General features: G+C 42.0%; 1 protein-coding gene across 1 annotated transcript; it reads left to right on the forward strand.

Moving 5' to 3' along the window:
- The first annotated feature begins 7,744 nt into the window (after nt 1-7,744).
- On the forward strand, nt 7,745-20,881 carry has2 (hyaluronan synthase 2). Its single transcript, XM_037455192.2, has 4 exons — nt 7,745-8,425; nt 15,035-15,661; nt 17,156-17,257; nt 17,363-20,881. Exons 2-4 carry the CDS (start codon nt 15,035-15,037, stop codon nt 18,290-18,292), a joined length of 1,659 nt encoding a protein of 552 aa, XP_037311089.1. The 5' UTR covers nt 7,745-8,425; the 3' UTR covers nt 18,293-20,881.
- The last annotated feature ends 4,115 nt before the right edge of the window (nt 20,882-24,996 follow it).

A 24,996-nucleotide genomic window follows, 5' to 3' on the forward strand; every position in this document is an offset into this window, starting at 1 on the left:
TGACCGTATATATATTACATCTCTCTTGTGTAGCTCTGCAGGTAATAATTGTGTTGGACTGTAGGCCAAAGCAGCTGACCAGGTCATCGTGGCGTCCAGTGGAAACTCAGCACTCAGGAAAAGGAGGGGGCAGAGGAAGAGGAGGAAGATGCTTTCCTCTCAGGGTTCAGAGGTTATTTCTATCCATTACAACACTGCTCCACCTCAACTGGCTTTTAGAGGAAGAGATTAAAACATATATATGTGTGTGTGTGTGGCTTCATCCCTGCCTCATCAGGATCTCTGAAGGTTGAGGTGGTTGCAAAAAAACCTCAGTTACACTACAATCTATAAGCCATCTGCATATTCTCCTAAATGTATGCCAAATAGTTGCTGAATACTACAATCTAGAAATTCTGCATCCCCCCCTGGGCTGAATATGCTGATCAGTCCCTGATCCATCTATTAAGCTGTATGGTAAAATACTTTCAGACAAAGTCTAGACTTCTGCTTAGTTTAAACATCCAGCCTTACTTCTGACTGATGGACTTTTTTGGCAAGGACAGCAAAGGCAACATTTTCCCCATTTCCCTTAATTTTTGGAAAATCACAGCTTGACATACAGCCCTCCAGAGGGACAAGAGGAAATCATAGACTGAAGGTTGCAACGTAGTTAAGAGCATGTGGTACCAATTCGGCGTAAACTCCTAGGGTAATGCTCTTAATGCAGGCTAGATGGAAACCAATGTAGCCTGCCCTCTGTGTGTGTGTGTGTGTGTGCGCGCATTGGATAATAATACACAACTGTGTCACGCCCAGTTTGTTATATTTTATGTGTGTCTGCACCCTATGTCTCTGAAATAATCCCACCATTCACGTGACCTGATGTCAACATCCAAACAGCAGCTGGTTTTTGGTGGCTTTCTGATCGAGAAACGGGCCTTCGTGCCCAAAAACCACACCTTGAGACGCAGCTCATTTGCGACTGCGGTTGGACTTCACTGAGCTTTGATTTTTATACCTCCCACACATTCAACCTCACTTTAAACTTGAACACGCGCAGCCTCTTTAAGGCCTCTCCCTCAGAAGGTTGTCTGACCCAGTACAACCCACGCGTATCTCGTGCAGTTTTAACAATAGAAAGCTATATTTGAACGCATAGGCTGACGTGTGCGTCCTACATCAGTGTTGTGAGGTAATCGGTTATGCTCAGACAACAAGCACACTGTTACCATGAACAAAAGAAACAAGCAAAGCAAATCTAGTGGATAAACACGACGCCGCCAACGCTCAACCCGATGAATCCAATGAGCATTTTTTCGTAGATGAGGATAGCAACGACCCAAGCACAGAGTTACGAGTGATGAATAACATCCAGGTCAAAATGCGTTCAAAGACACAATTGGAACATGACAGTTAGAGTCAATGAAGGAGAATTGAAGTTCATCCGCCCGGGCCGGGGTGGTACCCCAGCAATAAAAGGTTGATTCAAACACTGCAGCGCCAAAAGGGTGGCGAGAGATGAGACGATCCTTCAAAGAGGTCGATGGGTAAAACAATAATCACACATGTATACACAATATTTAAGGTAAGAAGAGTAAGAGAAGACAGCTGGCTTCAGTGTTTTCAGCACCATAACACACCTGCACCCTTTCATCCACACACCTAGTGTGCAATACTGCAGGCCGCGGAGAAAACAGCTGAAAGGGGTGAACTAGCAGTGAAGAAGCTCTGACTTATTGATGAAGTTGGGGCTCAATAACTTAAATTAATCGTTAAGCATATGATCCATCTACTCATCAGTAGAACATTTTGAGAACAAATACCAGCAAAAAAAAAATCACCAGTTTCACTTGACCAAGATCATGACAATGTTAAATTTTTTACAGATGAATCCAGCCTTCGAGTATAGATTGTGGCCCAGAATGAATGTACTTATGTGGCGGGCTTAGTGTTTTTTGATAGCGAGGTAGATTTTGGTTCTACGATCTCCATTTGAATAATTCAGTCATCTCAAGAAACCTGACCTGCAGCTGTGGACATAGGACTTAAGAGACATTAAGTTACTTGTCCTTCTCAACTACCTGTGGCAATACGAGCGACCTATGACACTCCAGGAAAATAATAATCTCCCGCAACGCCACTTGGGATAGGCCCAAGACCATTTTTATTCACGATAGCATGTCCAAGGCTGCAGCCCGGTCCAGCTATGTTGTGAAACACAGCATTAGAACAAGACCGTAATGGATGTACAGCAAACAGGCAGACACAGCAACTTACCGAATTACAGGTCAAGCTGCCCACAGACCCAGCCGGTGGCAACCACCTTGCGCACACACTCACAGACAGCGGCCCACACTAACAATTAAGATTTATATAATAACGCCCCCAAATGTGTCGAAAAAGAGACATCCACCCACACGGGGACATCCATGACCCATACAGGGTCGCTATATGAAAGGATGCACATCAGTGCCGCATGCACGGCGACACGGGAAAATAAAACGGCACAAAAGATGGAAAAATTTGCCCTTACCACACCACAGCAGAATGTTGACCTAGGGCAGCGGCCAAAACATGAAGCGCGCCTCCCGGACACGTCTCCACAGACACCCAGCAGGAGAAGACAACAGGACGAGTCCACACACCAGATCAATCAATTAGAATTAGCCCCAGGTGTGCTGGTCCACACCCCTGTGTACAGGAAAGAGGGAGGGGAAAACATACCACTAAGAGCTCTTGTTTTTTACTTCAAGAAATATGTTCACTGTCTACCACAATATAAAAAAAATAATTTCTGATTCAAATGTAGTTGTTGCCTGGGCATTCAATAAAGAGCATTCTATTAGGCAGAATTAGCGTTATTGCACACTGTTCATCACTTCATCAAGATTGTGTTAATTATTGAATATTGTTCTTTGACTGAGTTACATAAAAAGTTCAGTAGGAAAGTTAGCGTGTTTTATCTTTTTCGTTGAACAATCGCACGTCCACAAAACATTGTCAAAACTAAAATGTAATATGTACAGAATGTACAGTATACATTCAAAGTAACCAGAGGGGTAACTGCAGATAATATAAATATAGACAGATATGAAAGCATTAAAAATACAAATAAATGTAAATGTAACATGGTCATAGAGTAGTGCAAAATCAACATCAAGAAACATTTTCTTATGACTTTTCAAAGCACCGACAATGCCAAAGGCAAGCTTGTACCCCTTAAAACCTGAAACAAACTTCACGGCATACGACAGCTCTGTGTGTTGACATTCAAGTTGATGTTATCTGTCTTTCTTGAAGAAAGCTAAGAGCTTGAAACGCCAACAATGCCTTGATTGAGGGTTTTAAAATAAATCACATTATTTTCTGCCCATGTGGGTCCCTCTCTAACGTTTAAGCTCTAACTGAACTGGGTGGTTGCGTCATCGCGAGGGGGGGATTTGTGTTCAGTCTCGGGCTGCCATACGAAGGCCTCAGATTGACAGTGTGACATGTTCTGTGAACATAGAGGCCCACGGCAAACTATACCTCCCAGAATAATTGCTCAATATATTCCCAATGCTCCACTGCTGTTTCCTGCCTGTAGAATCTCACAGTAATAGACCGTACAGAACATACAGAAAGTGTTTATTTCCATATGGACGCTCTCCAATGGGTTTGTGGTGCAGTCCGTGGATTTTGATGGAAATTGTATCGTCAAACTACAGTTTGATTGCTGTTTTTAAATATCGGCATGGACAGCACTTTGCCATTTGCTCCCATCAGCCCTGAAATCCTTTGTCAATACACCAACACACAAAGAAAAGGAAAAATGTTATAAATGAGCTTTTGCAAAAGAAAGAAAAGATACGGAAAGAGTAGAGGACCCATTTGGCTGCAAACATTGTATATGCCCCCCATGATGATAATAATGTTGCTCACTTACGGGTACAGTCAGGAGTCATTCATATAAAACTGTGTTTTTTACAGCACCAGTACATAAACAATGCGGTTCTACAGGGAATCTACAACCACAGGGCCCCGTTTTCTCTTCATTCATCACTTTGGCTCGTATGTATGCTCACGTACCAAAATCTGATGATTTACTGAAAGTATCTAGAACACAAACCTTTGGGTTCAGTAATGATATTGTCAAGCTCAATTAGTTTTATTAGAACTGCCCAAAATCCCCCAGTTGTCTAAACGTACTTTATAATCCGTACAAGATCTTCAATTCAGAGAAATGTGATTCAGAAAAAAAAAGATCATTAGAAAAGTAATGAATCCATCCATTTTTAATCATTGCATACTATTTCACTGTAGACTGGAGGAGCTTTCCAGTTTGTAAATGTGTTTTTTTTGGGCATCGTACCACTCGTTATTTTAGTTTCGCGTCTAAATCAGAAGTTCCAGATGGCAGTTTTGTCTCTTGGCGGCACGAGTGACAGGAGTCCTTATTTTGGTTGGATGTTCCTTTCAGTGGAGCCGCTGCACGTTTTGGAGCTAAGACTCTCGGTCCTGTACTGCACAGCACTGCCTGCTGGTCAAAGTTGTGAAGATGTGAAGCTCCAATTTACACATGCATGCATGCATGTGGGCTTCTAATCCAGAGAGTTGTTTGGCTTCTTATTTTGCATGCAGCTGTTGGATGAGCATTTCTCATCATATCAATCATCATATCAATAAACTGTCTCAAACGGTTGCCTTTTTAAGTGCGCTGTATTTTCCCTGTAACATGTTCCCAAAACTCATAATGTAACACACGTTTAGATGAATACCAATGAAATCATTAAAGACCGCAGATACTTAAGGAAATTAATATTAACAGTGAAACTGCATCACAAGTTTGATATAACCACATAGTTCATTTGGACTGAATTAATTCACCATGAATAGAAACAACAACAAGAGAACACCTTGAAAACGAAACGGTCAAGTTTTAGTATCTCCGATCTCTGATGATGAGTGACTGTAGAACAAACACAATAGAACATTTAGAAACACACTGTTCTAAACTTCTGGAATGTTCTGTGAGGTCCAGGATAATTAGATTTAATAGAAGTACTGCGTGTTCACCTGTGGGTGTGCCTCACATTTGTTGCCATATCAGTGCAAATCTTTTGTGCCCAACGCAACACAACACAATATAATCTTGCTTTAGTTTAATGTCTGTCAAAGAAGCATTTTTGACTTCATAAAATTAAAAGGAAAACTTGTCTCTATAGATCCACAGACTCTTGTGTTTTAACTTAACACATCTATATTGAGCTAAAAGAACAAAACCAACAGCTTAAACTAAGAGACTTATGCAATGCGATGGTTACATTAGGTGAAGTAAGTAAAGCTAACGTAGGCATTTATTTCCACAATGGACTTATGTTCAACAATAAAAATAAGTTTGATCTGGTTTCAATGTCACTGGTGGGATAAAACACGTTGGCACAATTTCTGATAATTGTCCCATTTGTGGTTTTACAGTGTGTTCTGTCCAGCATAAGTAAACACAAGGCAACCGTATTAAGTTCCATATTAATACTGTCATTGGTGATTAACTTTATTAACGTTATTTTTACTGGCTATGCTATCATAAAGCTGGCATATTTTCTACGGCTAATTGACCTTCGCCTTGCTAACATTGCAGAGTTTTGTCTGCATTTACTTGCAACCTAATGCAAAGAAATCATCATTCATCTGAGATGTTAACCGTTCAAACCTAATGAGCACAAAACTAAATTGGAGACTTATATTTTTGTGTCTCCTTAGTGGATCTCCACATGGCTGTGCTCAGATGAACAGAAGCTTTGCAGTCCAGGGTCACATTGAGAAAAAGGTCTGTCACCTCTTTTCTCTCAAAAATGACTGGTAGGCAATGAGCACTTTGAATAATACAAACATTCCAGTGTCATTTGAGACATATTACTAATCTACAATAGACGATACAATGTAGATGGAATTTAATAACTCAAGTAAAGCATTGCGTACTTTGCAAAAAATACCGCAGGGTGCTGTTAAATTACAGCATTTACATGCAACGGATGAACATTTACCTGTATGTTACAGTTACTATAAAATACTGTTTTAAGTCCACCATAGATTTATAGCAATTCATATTAAATGTAATAGTAAAACAACAGTAACTCACTGGATGGAGGGATGCCAGAGATGTACTGTTTTCTACAGTGCAGCTACTGTAATGTATTCATACAGTGGCTTACCATAAGCTTGATTACAGTATAGGATTGTAGGATACTTGTGTATTGGGGTAATTTTACAGTGTATGGCAGAATATTACAATATATCATAGTATATGTGAAAATGTGAAATACTAAAAACTGCATCTCAGTTTAGCTTGTTTACAAATCTTATACACATGTAGAGTTCATTCTGACTGAGTGAACTCACCATGAATACAAACAATATGGAGATAGAACACCTTGAAAGAGGATTGCATCGCAGCCTCCAGCTGGTATCCTCAATCACTGATGATGAGTTTCCTGTATAATAAACACAATAGAACATTTTGAAACAGACTGTTCTAAACTCCTCGAAGGTTCTATGAGATCAAGGAAAAACACATTTAATATAAGCACTGCGTGTGCGCTTGTAGGTTTGCACATGCCTCATGTATATTAACATATACGCGCAAATCATTGCAAATTTTTGCGCACATGCTGCACAATATAATCTTGGTTCTGTTAAATGTCTGTTTTTAACAAAGATGCATTTGTGACATCTAGATCAATCATGTGTTTTGACTAAACACATCAATATTGAGCTAAATGAACCATGCCTTTCAGCTGAAACCAAGAGACTTATGACAGGTATTTATTTCCACAATGCATTAATGTTCAACAATAAAAATGAGTTTGATCTGACACTGCTGGGATAAAACACACATAATGTCACTGTTAGCATTGGCTCACTTTTTCACCGTTTAGAGGACATGTTGGCGACCTCTGCTCTCCAATAAACATCCCATTTGTGCTTGTACATTGTGTTCTGCAACATGATATAGAGAGGTAAACACAAGTTAAGTGTAAATAAAGTTCCATACTAATACTGTAATTGGTGATTTACTTTTTGGGGGGATTTTAGTGAATTTTTCTAAGACTAATTGAGCTTTACCTAGCTAACATTATAGCATTTTGTCTGCAAATATTTGCAACCTAATATGATGAAATAGACCCAATTAAACTTGATGATGACCTGAGATGTTAACAGTTCAATAATAATGAGCACAAACCAAAACTGGAGACTTACATACGGGTAACTTTACCTCGTCTCCTTAGTGGATCTCCACCTGGCCGTGCAGAACCATTTCTAATCTACAATACAGAGACAATTCAATATAGATGGAAGTTAATTACCGAAATTGTGTGAAGAAGCATCTCTTACTTTGCAGAAAATACTGCAATTGTGCAAAATTACAGCAGTCTGCTGTCTTGTTCACATTTTACTGTTCATTTACATGCCATGGATGAACAATAAATATAAATGTACTGCAGTTTGTTAAAGAATTATTATTGTAGTGGTGTACTTAGTTTTCTCACTACGTGCTGCATTGTGTGTAATTAAAGACCTACTTGGGGGTTTAACCGCCTTCAGGCTGGCCAGATCTACCGTTTGAATGGGGGTATAGTCTCTTTCTCTTTCTCTCCTCCTCCTCTCCGTTGCTCCTCCTCATACCCCCCAAACCTTCCCCTCTTATTAAAACAACCCGCCCATCTGTTGTAGCCCGGTAAAAAGGTTTTGGGAGCTGAAGCAGCCATAAAGGAGGCTCCACACTCAGCCGCCTGGAAGGAATTAGTCAGCAGCAGCAACAGAGAGACTTTTGGCCACTTCTCTGTGCTCTGTGAGAGCCGGATGCTTGCATGAGCAAACTATAGAAGTACTTATCTACATGCCACTTTTAAAAACAAGCAAACTAATTATTCTGATTCCTACAGAGTCATTGCTGGAAAAGTTTTTTTTTTAAATTTACTAAATGATTTGGTGGCATTTTTGTAACTTGTAAGAACTTTAAAAAAATGAATGAAACTTCCAGAAGTTGATGGAGAAATATATTTATTGATTTTTCATAGTTAATTCTTTATTTATACTTTTTTTACATGAGTGATGCCGAAGATGACTGGCGTTGATGTTTGTACACATGAGAAGCGTGCGTTGTGTAGTTTATGACTGCAAACAGACTGTTAGAAACTAGTGAGGACAAGCAGTCTGGGATTTTCTTTTTTTTTCTCTTCTTCTTCTTGAGCACCCTCCTCAGCCAATTTACAGGAACGTGCTTAAAAAAAATATCATTTTTAATGAGGACCAATGTCAGCGGATTGATGAGATTCACCACCACACAAGTGTCCTCTAAAACGCTGTCGAGAATTTTTCTCCCTGTGGATCGGCACCAGAGCTGCCGGAGCTGACCGCATCCTCCCTCAAGGACCAACGAGAGGACCACAGCTGCTTCAAGGTAGGCGGCCGGTGATCACCTGGTCTGCTGAGCACGCGGCTCACTGACAGACAGTGAGTCGAGTCCAGAAGTTAGTCCTTTAGACATGTCCATGCTCGTGTGTGTTTGTGAGATTTCTTTGACAGTTTTCTTTTTAATAATAAAAACGTACGTGTTTTATTAAAGGGAGTAAGGCGTTAAGTTGGGGGGGGGGGGGGGGGGGGGGGGCAGCCAGCTGTGACTAAAGTATTTGTTTCCACTTTTAACGGTTGTGTGTAAAACGCTAATGTCAGCTAGGTTTTTAAGTTCCTCCACAGATGTTAGCTACTGTATGAAAAGAGTTTTACATTCACTGCATGAAAAACATGTGTTTTTTAAAAGTTTAATTTGACCTAACTTGCTTAAACATCTGCGGCGCCAGCTGTGGAAATGTGCTAGGCTTAGTCTTGTAATCAAACAGAACTCCATGGTTTTCGCTGCACCAGTCAGCTTCAGCCTGAGAATGGAACAAACTGATGACTTTGCAAACTATACGTCATTCGCTGACGTGCACAGGCCAATGGGAAGGCTGAATCTAGTCATGTTCAGCGTGCCTCCTGGTTTGAGCGCAGAATTTAAATTCGCACACATGTGAAACCCACATTGCTCTCACATTTTGGACAATAAATTGGATAACGGCAAAAAAATGTGTTCTCTGAGCTGGATGGTAATGGTTACAGACCTCACTAGATTTTTAATCCTGCACATCTGAGCTTCGGACTCACGTTGTATATTATTAATATATATAATATATGTAAGGCTCTTAGAAATACTCTCTTCCTCGGTCTACACCGACCTCTTAGTATGCAGATACCACTAAAGGCTCATATAAAACCCACTGAAGAAACGCATGTGAGCTGTGTGTCTAAGGACTCCTGACATTGATCTATTGCCCTGGTCCATCTTTTGATGATGCAGTCTTGTTCTCACGCTGTGCAAGCTGGAACCATGGTGGAATCCACCTGTACGGGGAGGAGAAGCGTTCAGGCCACTGTCAGTGTCAATACATCAGTGTGAGAGGTGTGTCCTCGTATTAGTGGGAACTTTAACTTTTCAAGTTTCATCCACCACATCTTTCTCACATTATGCGCCGTTCTGTAGTGTAATGTTCAGAAGTGTGACAAGCATGGTTGTGTATCTCGAGCCACATTCACAGAGGCTGCCATGCTAATCAGTATTAATCTAAAATGCATATGCAGATTTTTAAAATCGCTTCATTGCACAGGTTATCAGTATGAATTGTATTTGAGTGGACTCCTGGGGAGCGCTCAGTGTGCTACAACAAGTAGGGCAATCTGTGGTGCCTGCCATTGGAACCTTGAGCACTTAAACAGAGGCATAATTCTCATGCGCAGCAATGTGGGGAGTCCATGAAGGCTGCCTGCTATTGCTGGGGATGGTGAATGAGAGGAGGAACACTCTTCAGTAGGTGACTCAGATTGCCTTGGACTCATCATTGCAACAGGATGTTCCAGCTCGCAGTTTACTACCTGACAGAGGAAGCCATTCCACGGCTGGTCTCCATTAGGGCCCAACAACACGGCCCACGTGCCATTACCGCTCACAGCATGCGTCATTCAGCACGCAGGGCCCTGGGGCTGCTAAAGTGTTAGGACAGCGGGCATCCCCTTTGAAACACACACAATACCAACACAACTACCTCCCTTTTTTAATTTGCATTAATGCGTGTTCAAGGTTCCCTTTGTAAAGGAGCAATGAAGCAGCGACCCCAATCTGCCAGTAAAAGTCCAAATTTGGATGTGAGCGAGTTGGATTCCCACTACCTCATACTGAGTCACAGGCTCTCACGGAGTGGCCTGATGCCAGTGTTAACATATAGGCCCACGAGTTGCAGTAAAGTAACTCAGGAGATGTTTCAGCCCCCCCCGCCCCCTCCCGTAGTTGCCTATGGTCCATGTTTTAATTGATCTTTTCCTTGAGAATATCTTGAAAGCTCTTGTTTTAAGCACGTGCACCAAATGGGTATCTTCAACCTAGATCCCAGTCACGTCCTTTCTGGCTCTCGGACCTGCCGGCGACTTGCCTCTTGTGTTATCTCTTAGCTGTGAGCTGCTAGAATAGAACTTTCTACCATGTGGGAAAAGAGGGAGCTATTTTCAAGCACAGTTGATAAGGGTCAGTAGACAGATAAAAGAAAGTGTTGGATCAATGAATGACAGAGACAGGCTGGATGAAACCATTTCATCTTTTCAATGGCAGGAGAAAGAAGCATTTTTCATACATTGATACTTGGCTGATGAAAAAAAAGCAAAAGTCAGTCAAGCTGTCGTTGTTAAACTGGCCTCATGAAAGACAATCAAAACAAATAACCAGAGAAGAGGAGTGGCTATTGGAGGAGGGCCTCCTCAACGGAGTCGCATCTGTAATTCGGCAAGAAATCCTGCAGCTTGCAACGGTGGCGTTGTTCCAGGACCCCACCTGGCAGTGACCTGATCCAATCCCCCCCCCCGCTGTGCCTGCAGTCTCCTCCCAAATCCCTTCTTTTGGTCTCTGCCAACCACTAACCCTTTTTTTTTTTTCTCACTGAATACTATAGTAGGCGAGTTAAAGCGAGCCAAAATACTAAACACCATAGATTTGGCTTTAAAAAGATTTCCATCAAATGATTCATTTCACATTCGCTGCCACCCTCACGTCTAAATCAAACGTCTCTGCTGTGATGCAACCCCTACTGTTGTAAAAGAATGAGATACAGACTAACACAAAGCGGTCCACCTACATGTCGTAACTTTTGTCCACTCGATTCTACTCGCTTGCAGAATGTGAGCACACAAAGTCAACTCCCAAGTCATGTCGAAATATTTGCCAGTTGTGGCACCTGATTCCAATCATGCAGCGCGCGCAGTGTAGCACAGTAGGTGGTGTTTCTGTTTAGTCGTGGTTGTATTGACAACAATGGCGCCGTGTGACCACATGGGGGGTTAATGAGAGGCAGAAGGAAGAAAGGGGAGGTCTCAGGTTCATTCATGCTGGAGTCTGAGACCATGCAGGATATTTTACTCTACTAATATGAGATGAGTAAATGAATATGAAACCACACAACAGATGTTGTTGTTGTTGTTGTCTTTACTTCATATTTATACATATATACTTCTTACATTTTGCCATCCAATTCAGCATTTATAGTATTGTTTGAGACTCATTACTAATATTTGATTATTTTCCATAAACGTTAAGTGAAAGGAACGCTTTTTTTCGTACACCATATGGGGATTAGAAATTTGAGGGTGTCAACTTTGTCTGGCCTAAAAGTCAGCAGCCAGTTTTTCCCAGCCACTCCCTCTCCTCGTCGTCTACTTGGAACATGTGAGCATTTCCCTGCATCCTGCTTCAACTTTCACGAGAGACACATCAACATTTAATGCGTTTAAAATGTGCATCACGGCCTTTTCCAGCCTCGTTCAGCTCTCTCTCTCACACACCCACGTGTGTTTGATTACAGCAGGCTTGGTTTCCAAATGCTATGTTGGTGATAGCATACGTTTTGCCCAATATTTCTTTAATGGATCAACAGTAGGATGATTAACATCATTCATTAGTTGTATTAGTACAGGTCGTTTACTGTAGCGTCAGAGGAGAAATAACATTGACTCTTAAAGCCATTCATCATTCTCTTTCATCCCTTAAATATATAGCCACACGTGTGTGTCGGCTTGCTCTCGAGAGCAACATTAAACTTTTATCATCTTGCCAGAGCCGCTGATTTATGAATGTTACACTTCTAATCATTAACTCCTCAGTTACAAAATATAAAGATGTAAGAGTTATGTAATCTCAGCCCAACACAGACTAACAAGTACTTTCTGGCTCTGCCTATGCAGAGAATCCAGCAATGACCCACGTACAGAAATAACATACATATATAGTTGTTAGTGTATAAAGCACACACGTGCGCACACACCTAGTCTGGAGAGCCTTGTTATATTTTACGTTCCATCGCAGTGGAACAAGTGGGACTCTGCTGACAGGGATTCCACTGATCTCCTGTGAGTTTAGTCAAACCATCTCTGACTCTCTGCAGCAAGCATGCAATACCCCCCCCCCCCCCCCCCACCACCACACCCCTGCACCCCCCCCCACACACACACACACACACACACACGTGAAGGTCAAAACTCCAGCAACACCTACCTTGAAAAACTTAATTGTTTAACAGTGAAGTCGTCTTTCAGACTTTTCCCACAGTAGGTGAAGTCTACCAAGACACACAAGCTTTTATGCCTAGTTCACATATATTCACACACACACACACACACACACACACACACACACACACACACACACACACACAAACACACACACACACACACACATGAACTAAAACGCACACGTGCCCACATGGCCATCATTTACAAACACTGAATGGATTTTTCATTTAGCCACATGTAGATCTGATATTTATCCACTCTTGCACAACATAAGTGTAACCAAACTTGGTGAGAAGACAGAGGTTTATTTTGAAAATACATAATGCATGTAACGAGCATTCACTTACAGATTTTCCCAATTAGTCCACGTATTAAAAAACCTTTACCCGACGGAATATTGTTCTAATAACAGGGTTGAGGCCCCCTGTAAGAAAATCTCTGTATTGTTTTTCGCTTTTAAAGGTTTTTTTCAAGCGGAGCCGAATAGACTTCAAGTCATTCATTCGTTCCCCCTTTCATCAGTTCACCCCTCTATTATTTCATCTACTCTCCATTCTAGTTAGATTTCATATTCTAGTAAAATTGTCTTGGAGACCAAACCAATGGGAATTATTCTCAAGAGAGCGTTAATGAAGTTAGAAGTGATGGTGTCCTATCACTTACGTCTGCTAAGATACAAAAACAAACATTAAGCTAAGCTAATATCATCCACATGGGCTGTTCACACCTTCCACACGCACAAACACAGACCTCACATACGGATATGCGTAGATACACCTAACCCCAACTCCTAAGTGAGAACATCCACATGTGTCACAGATCCACATGTGTCACAGATGATCCTCTGATTAGAGCCTTTATGTCTCAAGGGCAGGGGCCAAGTTTTGGACCACCTTGAGGAGATTCTAGCCTGCAGCCGCAGGCTGAGCTAAGTGTTGGTCTTGACCTTTGCATCGGCTCACACGTCCGGAGGAGTGTGTGAGATGCTATGTAGAGCAAAGCAGCAAGTGGCCATGTCCCCGCTGTGTCTTTTCTCTTTTTTGTCCACTGAATCACTGAAAAAGCCGAGCCAAAGCTTTACATCCCTGGATTGTGACCTGAGTTGAATGTCACATGTTTGCTCACTTATTAAAACCACAGAGTTTTAAACAGACGTCTCCAGACCCTAAAGAGCGGATCATAAATAAACAAGCAGTCATAAATCAACAAAACGCTGTGTGAGTTCTTGTATTTGCATCCATAAAGAACAGGTTACGGGAGCTGGAAACGTTGGTCTATATCTGTCTATATGCTCTTGTTTTTTGTCAAGATTTGTGACAACTTCTTATCCTACTAACAATATTTCTAAGCATATTTATTACATTTAAATCAGAACATATTTTCTCCTCAGTAGAGACTGCGTTATAAGTTGACCCAGGGAAGACTGCACTTATCAGTTGTAAAACATTATACACACATGCAACATGTACACAAACTGAAAGAGGTCATAGTTGAAATGCACTCCTAATGCAATTTAAAATAAATGATATTCTCCCCCTGCTCTCTATCTCTCTCTTGGATGTGTTGACAGCAAAAAATAATTCAAAATCTCAAGCTCAAAGTGATGTCCTGGAAAGGGGCGGCCTGCTGGCAAAGGGACGGTTATTTTCCAAATCTTCACTGTGCATCTCTCTCTCAATATCTACTGTCCTTGTTTTACTTTCTATGGCGAGTCGCTGAGGGGAAGAAGCACACGTAAAAAAAAAGAATCCCCAAAGCTTGTGTCTCCTTCTCACGGAGATATAAACAGATGACATCACAGGGTGGTCCGCTTTGCGCTGAGCCGAGCTGAGCCGCGCTGAGTGGGTCGCCGCTGCTGTGCCAAACAGATGGCGGTAGCAACACAATGAGAGCTGCAAACAAACTCCAAGATTCACAGCAGAAGGGTTTGGCAGCGGGGTTCATGTCGCTTGGACATGAGAAACAAAAGCAGGGAATGTTCTTCCATGGTCCCCACAGCTTAAAACACAGAATAACCTCTTATGCTGTAGATCGCACTTCCTTGCCCGCAAAGCCTTTTAAACCAGGGGGGAAAAAATGATGATACTTTGTCTTTTGAGCGCACTGGGACGGTTGGAAGAGGCTGTTGGCTTGATACTTAATTAGGTCAAGAAATCTTGTAATGTGCACCCACTCACACACCCTTATGGAGAGTTGGAACAATCGGCTAGTCACGACTGTCTGACATTTAGACAGGGATTTTGGGGAGGGGCAGAGGCGAGGAGAGGAGGGTGGAAGTTTTAGAAAATGAGGGGAAAACCTCTACCTTGGCTTGGTATGTTAAAAAAAAGATAAAAGAGCTGCATTCTTTTTAAAGCTTAATGGAAATCCAGTCATTTTTGTGCTTCTTTGGCTGACCCTTGTCTCCACATTCTGTCCCTAGATGAAGTGTCAGAGAGTCCTCACCTACCTTCGGATATTTGGCACCACCATGTTCGGCGTGTCCCTCCTGGTGGGCATCTCCACGGCCTACATCATGGGCTACCAGTTCTTCCAAACAGCTCGCAATCACCTATCCTTCGGCCTCTATGGCGTCATCTTAGTCATCCACCTCATCATCCAGAGCCTCTTTGCGCTCTTAGAACACCGAAACATGCGGCGGTCCTTGGAGACGCCGATCAAACTGAACAAGTCCTTGGCGTTGTGCATTGCGGCGTATCAAGAGGACCCAAACTACCTGAGGAAATGCCTGGTGTCGGTGAAGAGACTGACGTACCCGGGTATCAAGGTGATCATGGTGATCGACGGGAACAAGGACGATGACTTGTACATGATGGATATTTTCAAAGAGACCATGGGACGGGACAAATCGGCCACGTACGTGTGGAGGAGTAACTTTCACAGCCGGGAGCCCGGCGAGACGGACGAGGCTTACGCAGAGAGCCTTCAGCAGGTCACCAGGACGGTCCTCAACAACAAGTGTGTGTGCATCATGCAGAAGTGGGGAGGGAAGAGAGAGGTCATGTACACCGCCTTCAAAGCACTGGGACGAAGCATGGACTACGTGCAAGTAAGTCACTAAAATAGGAAATGGACACATTTTCACGAGAAGCATAATAGTGAAAGGGGAATGCCAGCAATTACCTGATTGAATGAGGCACAACACATAAATTGAGGGGGGAAAGAATTGTAAATGGTACAAACCACAAAAATATTCAGTGGTATGTGTGTAAATTTGTGTAAGACAAGGACAGCAGACATCAGGGTGAGCTGAAAGGACTAGAGAAAGAGAAATGGAGGATGAGATGGCTGGAGAGAGAGAGGGTGGGGGGGGGGGGTCTGCCAAACCAAACATGGGGTCCACAAAGAGTCTTCTGTGTTGCTTCCGCTGTAGATGGTCAGTGGCTGTGTGCATGCATCGGGTTGTGAAGTGTAGAGTGACGAGGGGCAGCGGGAGCTAATGTCTAAGTGTAATAACAGATCTGTTACACAGATCTAAGTGTAACAGATCTAAGTCTAATTTTGATTGGACAGACAATTTAAATTAAAAATGACATTTTAATGATATCTTAAAAAGAAGTTTCAGAGTGTATTTGACTGACTATTAATGCCAAACTTGGGAGTTGGCTCAATACATAAGCGGGAGGTAAACCACAATGCCAAGCTTTGCAACGCAAGCCCTGGTGAAGGTTCAGGAAACCTGTTTACATCCTGTACCCAGTACATTTAAGAATTAAAAACAGTCATTTGGTGGGTAAAGATAGCATGACTCTGAACCATGACCGTAGTTGATCAAAGTGAGGCACGGTGTTGCATACCAATTATCATTTTTATCACTCTCGGCCTGTAACGGGTGTGTTTTGTTATTGGGTATTGTGTTGTAGTTTTCTTTTCATCATGTTGCAGACATTTTTGCACTGGCTCTCATTTAAGGGGGGGCGTCGGTAACCAATTTCATCCTGGATTCTTGTTTTTGATGTCTTAATGACGTGTGTAAATTATATTAATTGAAACTGATCAAGCATTAAGTGATAACGCTGTTACTCGCAAAACGAGCTGCCGGCCATTGTCTCAGTTTCAGTGTAACTGAAGATCCACTTAAAGTGCCTGTTTTGCGACAGACTCAGATTGTGCCTGAGAAAAAATGTTTTGCCTAACTTTCACTTCACCGGTCAAGGAGAAATTAGGCTAATGAAATCTCATTTTTGAACAGCAACAGGCCTCACTTCCTCTGTGGTATAGGCCTCTGGCTCACTCTCCTCTACCTGCTGCCCCTTTCTCTCTTTGCTCATTCAATTTTCCCACGGACAGTAACACTTGTGCACTCCGACACAACAGACTCTGCCCAGTCGGCACTCACGTTTGCCCCTTTGGCTTCTGGCAACATGTAACCTCACAAGATTTCCTTACAAGACTATTCCGTTCACGAGACTCGACAACCCTTGAGTGGCAGAAACAAGCACTTCTGGTTACATGGTGTACACTTTTCTACATGACAGAAAGCAATGACCATTGGCCTGAAAAGGAAGCTAATTCACTGTTTTATTTTGTTTTTTTTACTCAGGTGTGTGACTCTGACACCATGTTGGACCCGGCATCATCGGTGGAGATGGTGAAGGTCCTTGAGGAAGATCCTATGGTGGGAGGCGTTGGAGGAGATGTACAGGTTGGTTACGAAACACCAATTTCTCATTCCTTGGAAGCGACGTGTCATGGTATTGGAAATATTTATGTTAAATCTCCAACTTTTTGCCTGTCAAATCCTACCTAGATTCTAAACAAATACGAGTCCTGGATCTCCTTCCTGAGCAGTGTACGGTACTGGATGGCCTTCAACATAGAGCGGGCCTGCCAGTCCTACTTTGGCTGTGTGCAATGCATCAGCGGGCCTCTAGGAATGTACCGGAACTCCCTCCTGCACGAGTTCATCGAGGACTGGTACAATCAGACCTTCATGGGATCCCACTGCAGCTTTGGGGATGACCGCCATCTCACTAACAGGGTGCTGAGCCTCGGGTACGCAACAAAATACACTGCTCGGTCCAAGTGCCTCACTGAGACGCCAGTCACATACCTGCGGTGGCTCAATCAACAAACTCGATGGAGCAAGTCGTATTTCAGAGAATGGCTCTACAACTCGATGTGGTTTCACAAGCACCATCTGTGGATGACTTACGAGGCCGTGATCACTGGCTTCTTCCCGTTCTTCCTCATTGCCACTGCGATCCAACTCTTTTACCAAGGAAGGCTCTGGAATATTTTATTGTTTCTGCTGATTGTGCAGGCAGTGGCACTGATCAAGGCCTCGTTTGCTAGCTGCCTTAGAGGTAACATTGTCATGGTTTTCATGTCGTTCTACTCCGTACTTTACATGTCGAGCCTGTTGCCGGCCAAAATGTTTGCGATAGCAACAATCAACAAGTCTGGATGGGGGACCTCGGGGAGGAAAACGGTGGTGGTGAACTTCATTGGTCTGATTCCAATATCTGTTTGGTTCACTATCCTCTTCATTGGGATTATCTATACAGTAGTCCTGCAGACTAAAAAGCCCTTTCCTGAATCAGAAAAGATTGTTCTGGTTATAGGGGCTGTCGTCTATGCAAGTTATTGGGTGATACTGTTGACTTTGTACACAGTGCTCATTAATAAGTGTGGCAAAAGGAAGAAGGAAACACACTATGACATGGTGCTGGATGTATGATTTACAGAACCCTCTGTTATGGTTGTTTGCACTCACACAATGTTGTTCTACAAATGTTTTTCAGATGCAGAGCAGCTCTGGAGGCAAAATTAGAGCAAAATCAGAAAAAGAACCAGGGATTTTCTCAAACTTGAATGGCAAATATATAAATGACAGGGGCTGCCTTTCTCTCCCTGTTCATTCATGTCAATAGCAGTCATGGTCTTGTAACAGCATGCTAGTTAATCAGATTTTTTTATACATGTTTAACTGAAGATCAGCAACTGTAAACTATGTAGCTAAAGTTGATAAGTCAATATGGCAAGATCAGATAAAAACATATATTGCAGTTGGCAGCAAGAGTGCTAGGCTTTGTAACATTAGCTACCTCTTGCTCCTGTCATTTTCACTGGTCTAACATTTGCAACTCAACCAAAGAAACTGTGGATTTTGTGTTTCCACCCATTGGGGTTCCACCCATCGCGGTAAGAGCATTTTACCTCCAGAGCAACGTTGTGTTTCCCAAAGGTTTGTACCTGAACATAAAAATATCCACTTGTTGTTGGCTCCAGCACGGCAAGCCAAATAATAGCGCCACATACCATCAAGTTCAAGTCTAAAATGTCTAGTCTCCTTTGTCGATGATTACATTCAGGACTCTAAAAGGTGCTGAGATCGGCTAGTGCCATCACTCCTCATGATTTTGTAATTTGTCTGCCACTATAGCATTGAAAGCAGAAAAAGGCACAAGAAGATAAGATGCATTTAGAGATGCTGCAAATTCAGAGGTTTTTAGCTTTGAGGGCAAAGCATTGGGAAGAGCTGAAGTATACATTTGCAAAGGAAAAGGGGACTGAAATAAAAGCAGGTCTCTCTTTCTTTTGTTGCACTCATATCATGTGGGAAGGCAACATTCGGCATGATGTATAATCAATATCTACGGTAGTGAAAAGGTATTTCATGCAGGTTGGACTTACAATACTTGGTTTGCTGTTTAAAATTAAACACAGCACTCGCTGGGGGGTTTGTATGTTGGATGTGAAAAGGTACAAGATCCAATTGTCGCCAATGAGTCTTGTTGTTATTCCCAAATGATGTGAATGCAGTATTGTCCTCAATGTGTACAAAGGGAAGAACCTCAAACTGCTCCCTGATTGGTAGATATAATTTCCACCGCATTAGGAGACAAGGTGAACAGGTGACCAAAAGAGCAACGTGTACTTTTGCTGCTGTGACTATTTTATTTTTACAAAATGGACAACTTTTGTTTTTCTTTGCTTTTTTTGATTATATATATATATATATATATATATATATATATATATATATATATGAATGATGGTTATATTTTGTAAGATAAAAAACACTTCTATTGTTAATGTATTTCTTTTTACCAAGTTGAATGAAACTGCCAATCAGACACGGTGGCCATGTTCTAATCCAAAGATTTATTGATTGTTGCATCCAATGTGTCTTTGATTTCTTCCTCCGCTCCCACACAGAATACAAAATAGTGTGCCTAGATCCCTCTACTTCAATATATTCTGTTGAATAAGCTGCAAAGGATGAAACAAATGTGATAGGAATACATTATTCCCTGAAAAAGATCAAATACCCGATGACAGAAATGTGAATAAGGGCACTTGATGGAAGGGAACAGCATTTTGGAAGGAAAGTCCAGTGTTTGCTGTAGACCGGGAGCAGATATGAGTTTAATTCTTATGCACTTTTATGTTCCTCCCGTGGTCCAAATACCTCAGTGGCTCTCTTTGCATCGCATCAAGGCATTAGGATGCTGCCCAAAGACTGACGCATTCTGAAGGTCTCAAGTAATTTATGACCTTTCTGTGTTATTGGATATAGCAGTTCCTCATTGGGTAAAAGCTGGATTTCTCCTCCTTGTCAGCCATTTTCTGTAGCCTTCTTTGTATGCTTTGTATGCTTTGTTTGCATTATCTTTGTATTTTCTCTTCACTACCAAAGATTCTTTATTTTCACTCAAGAATGGGAAAATGTTTTTCGTGTACTTTTAACTGTTCTGACCATAACTTGTGTATCTGACCAAACAATGTGAAATTATGAGCTGGGGGTTTGTCTGCAATAACAACAATAAAATGCAATTTGTAGAGAGATAAGTTATTGATTTCAAGAGAAGTAATGTGCCTGTGTTTTTCTTTTTACTTCGAGAGAAGACCAACATATTTATGTGTGATAATTCTCTGGTTTATAGGATTCTCTTATTAGGACAATTCCTACGATTCCATTAGCGCCTACACTGCAAAAACAGTAAAAACATTTTACTATACATCAAATGTAAATAGTTGCTAGGCTTCACATTCTTTGCAGTGTAGAAACGAAATCTTCTAAGTCTCTGTGTTCAGCCCCTAATACAAAAAAACCCCTTTAGCCAAAGCACACTGACATCCAGTCAGCAACTGACAAGTTGCACAAAATAGAGTTTTCTACAAATTATGTATTGTAAAGTTGTGAAGTGCCTTGAGGGAGCAATTACAAAAATATTGTTGACATCGTACTACACCCAATAAGGAGACGTTTTAACCCGAGCTTGAGACAAACACTTGAACCATGAGTTGTCCTCATTGACTAATCATGGGCAGGGCTTCCACAAAGCCCTTTTGTGCTGTGCCAAATGAAAATAAAAGTGTATCCTTTTGCTGGTTCCTTTTTATGTTTCTTTATTTTAATCATCTATTGGACTGATCTTGGGATTTACTGCGACACACATACGTTGACGTAACCTTGGATCATCGGGTGTTTATGGTCTTTCAGGTCAAACGATCCTCAACCCGGCGACTCTGCTGACCAAGCGTTTCCTCGTGTCCCACTGACACTGATGCAACTGATTCTTCCAAAGACAGTTAGAGCTTGCGCACCTGATGCCTTTTCTTTTTATAACCTCTATTATTCCCAGGATACTAAACTCTCCATTCTTGGAGCCCTTTCTCTTATTTGGCTTCCTCCATCTGGTCTCATTTGTTTCTTATCTGAAGTTGAAAGCAAGATGCTGCTGCATCCCACGGTAGAGGAACAGTATAACAGTAACAGCTCACTATGCAACTGAAGGGAAGCAATCCCGACATTGTTAAAAAGCATATTACAATGAATTTATAATAATTAGGGTAAACAAAGACCTGCTGTTTAAAGCAGTATTTGTACATAATGTTACTTCATGTCCGTTACTGTCATTTTGCCCTCTGTCATTAGTTTTCTTTTAATTTGAGTTTCGGCTTTTGCTTGGATAGTAACATGGATCATCACCGTTCACGTAATGATAATAACACACATCAACACTTTCTGTGAATCACAAGCTTTTCACTGAAAAGCTGTTCAGTGGTCCTCTGGGAATTGGGTGATGATATTTGAGAGTTAGGTGGGGAACTCTATTTCCAGCACCAGTGTTTTAGGTGAACTACCCTATAACAGGTGCACTATTCAGTTCTTTTACCCCAAAAAATGTTTACATGCTAATACATTACTAATCACCACCGCTAACATAAAAGCTTGCAATTCTAGCTGGATAGAATTAATGAAAGGGACATTTCAGAGGACTAATTACTTTAACCCACCCTGGGTCACTCAACCACAGCTCACCACTGTTCCCTTCCTACAGCTGACTATAATTCAACTGATTATGAAAAGCGGTTTCTGTGTTCCTTGTGTTTGGTCTCTCAGTGCAGTAATTGTCCTTCCAGAGTAGAATCGTACATCTGGGCAGAGCAACGGCACAGCGGCCAAGCGGCCAGGCTTTTCTCTCAGTGCGTCAGCATTTAACGCCGTCACTGCTCTCTCTCTCTCTCTGCCAAATACATTACAGCACTGCTCAGAACTGTTGTCTTGCTGGCTGATGACTCCCTACTGGCCAACTGTCTCCAGCTGACCGAATCCTACCCTTCTTCTCCCTCTGCTGCATACTGCTACTTTGCAACATCACCGCCTACCCTCTCCAGCGGCATAAACCTAGGCCTAAATCTGCCCTTACCCCTAAAACCTAATCAGCTGATCCACTTTCCCTCGTATGGTCATACTATGTCTTTACGTCTTAAGTTGAACCTTTGGAACGTTAACAGTTCGCCACCTGAGAGAACATGTTTAGTGGGTATTTATCGGTACCTTCAGCAAACCACTAAAAGTAATTCCATGAAAATGACAGGCGCCAATCCCTGATATTAGTTTGCACATTTTATCCTGAATACTGAATAGTGTTTTTGCACATTTTTGCTTGGGGCGGGCACGCAGCGTTCAGCTGACTCAACGGCCGACTCCTGACCCCGAGGCCTCCGGTCGGCGTTCCAGAGGGCTTCTGCCGGCGGGCCGGATGTGCAAGTTTGACATGTGTGCTCGAGACCATCTGGGACAATAAGGCCATCAAAACAGATAACAATGGAATAATCAAAGTAATATCATTTTTTTATTAAACCATAACATCTTATTAGCTCCATGACATGACATGCCATCTATGATTTTACTCCCATTTTACCAACATTAATGTACAAAGCTGATGTGCTTTCTAGATTAAGAATCTTAGTCGAGAGGTGAATTTTTAAGAACATTCCCTAATTCTCGACTGCCATTTTGCGCTGTGTAATGTCATAAATCTAAACAACGTACGTTCTCTGTAATGTGGCCAACTTGTGCAAAAGAGAGCCTAGAAATTAAACAGTACATGAATGTAATTTTAGGCTAGAAAGACTAGAAAGACTTGGATTAAAGGAGATGCCTGGAAAAAAAGAAGCGACGGCAGCCTTTTGTTTTCTGCACCAGAAGTTTAGTTAAACAGGAGGCTTTGAAATTAAAAGGCAAGGAGTTGCAATACTTGTCTGTTTATGCGCTATGTCGCTTCCTGAGTTGAGTTTGTGCAATTAATACCCTGGAGAGGCTTTGTAGTTTTTAATTATTGGTATTTTATTTTCTAACAATCTTGTGCTGCAGCCACCTCACAAAGGGAGCGTCCTGTGCCGCTGGGAAGAAAGATAAAGTGTCATCAGGCCACATGTGATCACTCTTAGAAAACACCATATTATACTTTTTCAGAGGGTGATCAGACCGCATTGCTGCCAGTAATGGATTCCTTTAAGGTTTTCTGGTTTCTTGTTTTCTTTAATCATGAACATTTGTTCATACTGCTCAGTTGTCCAAGGCCCCAACTGTTTAGCTTCTTGATAAACATGATTTCCAGAGCCAACCGTGGATTAGTGATCAGCTTCTGATGGGAACTTGCCCCGGGGTCTTGGTTAATTGCCTTGTCAGGGTGGTGTTTTTTTCACGATTTGATGCTTTCCATGCACCCCCTGCCCTTTGGAGTTTCTCACTGTGCCTGGGGGGGGTAAAGACTCTTTAATTCAAACAATTTAAGTAAAGCCTCCCCTCACTCAACTTCATTTCTTTCTGCTCTGTGCCCATTTCTTTCAACTCATATCCCCACATCTTCCTCATTTCCTCCCTACTCCTCTTCCTCCCCAATCTTACCTTTCTCTTCCTTTTCCTCTCCTCTGAACCCTCTAACCACATAATGAGCGTAATTCAGGGCTTTAATTGTTTTAAAAACTCCCATGTGTCCTGATGCTTCAGAGAGAATTAAGGCATTCATCGATGAAGGTAAAAACCTTTTCTTGTTGCACGTCACGCGCCAAATGTTGGAAGCTCAATCCTCACCTGATTATTTCACTGTGGGCTTCATGAAAATACAAAAAACAAAATGCAGAAGACGATAATTCCACTATACAATGTTTGATGGTGGACTCAGTCTGTCTCTGGGAAATCAAAGCTAATAGGTGAAGCTTTAGTGCGAGACGTTGGTAGAGTCCAGACGCCTGTTGCCCTTCAGCCAAATAGCTGACCACCCACCGCTCAGCAGACGCTCCATTTCTACTCAGGCCAGGTGATGTGGACCATGCTTTGCTCTAAGTTCTGTCGTCTTACCTCTGTCATTGTGATGAGACACTCACAGACACAAATTCAACACATCCATATCCTGTATCCATATCCACTGTTATGACCGACCTAAGTATGACCACAGCAGAGGTTAACCGGTCAATTATTCAGAGCCTTTTGTTGAATCAAAGTACTAATACCCTAATTAAATAAATGTTCCGTTATGAGTCAAAGTCCTTTAATGCCTCACCGCCCAGTGGTACTTAGACAGGGGTCAGCCAAAATTTTGGCAAATCTACGGACATTTTCAGTTAAGGCATGTGGCCTAAATTACATCATTAGAATGTTAGTTCTGATGTACCAATACATGTAGCTAGTTCAACCTTCCTCAGAGGCTGCTGGTCCTTTTCTACTCCGCCATCATCCAGTTTCTTCCCTGCTGTTCCATCACTGTGAGGTTTGGACCGGCCACCAAACACGACATGACCAGATTACCACGGATCATCAGGTCGGCAGGGAGAGTATTTGGCTCCATCCTGGACCTGTACAGCCCCAAAGTCAGCTAACAAAATTCACCACTAAATGTGACATCACAAAAGAACACCCTGAAGCAAGTAAAGGTTATTGTGCTATACTTTGTGTTACCTAATATGTGAGAGACGGAAAGCAAGTGATTCCCAGTGAAGAGAAAATAATCATGTGTTAATGCCTGAAGTGGAGATCCCAGCCAGGAGGATGGAGAACAAAGATTGTGTGTGTGTGTGTGTGTGTCAGTATCTCTTAAGATACTTTCTATGGGAGTGCATTGAGTAATGATTTTGAATTGTGATATC

This window comes from Pungitius pungitius, chromosome 11 (assembly GCF_949316345.1).
Source record: "Pungitius pungitius chromosome 11, fPunPun2.1, whole genome shotgun sequence".
NCBI classification, from domain to species: domain Eukaryota; kingdom Metazoa; phylum Chordata; class Actinopteri; order Perciformes; family Gasterosteidae; genus Pungitius; species Pungitius pungitius.

Excerpts from the sequence above, each read along its gene's own strand:
- has2 (XM_037455192.2), top strand. The coding sequence starts at position 15,035 with ATGAAGTGTCAGAGAGTCCTCACCTACCTTCGGATATTTGGCACCACC. Across the intron at positions 15,662-17,155 it reads GAAGCATGGACTACGTGCAA|GTGTGTGACTCTGACACCAT; the intron begins GTAAGTCACTAA and ends TTTTTTACTCAG. Across the intron at positions 17,258-17,362 it reads GCGTTGGAGGAGATGTACAG|ATTCTAAACAAATACGAGTC; the intron begins GTTGGTTACGAA and ends AATCCTACCTAG.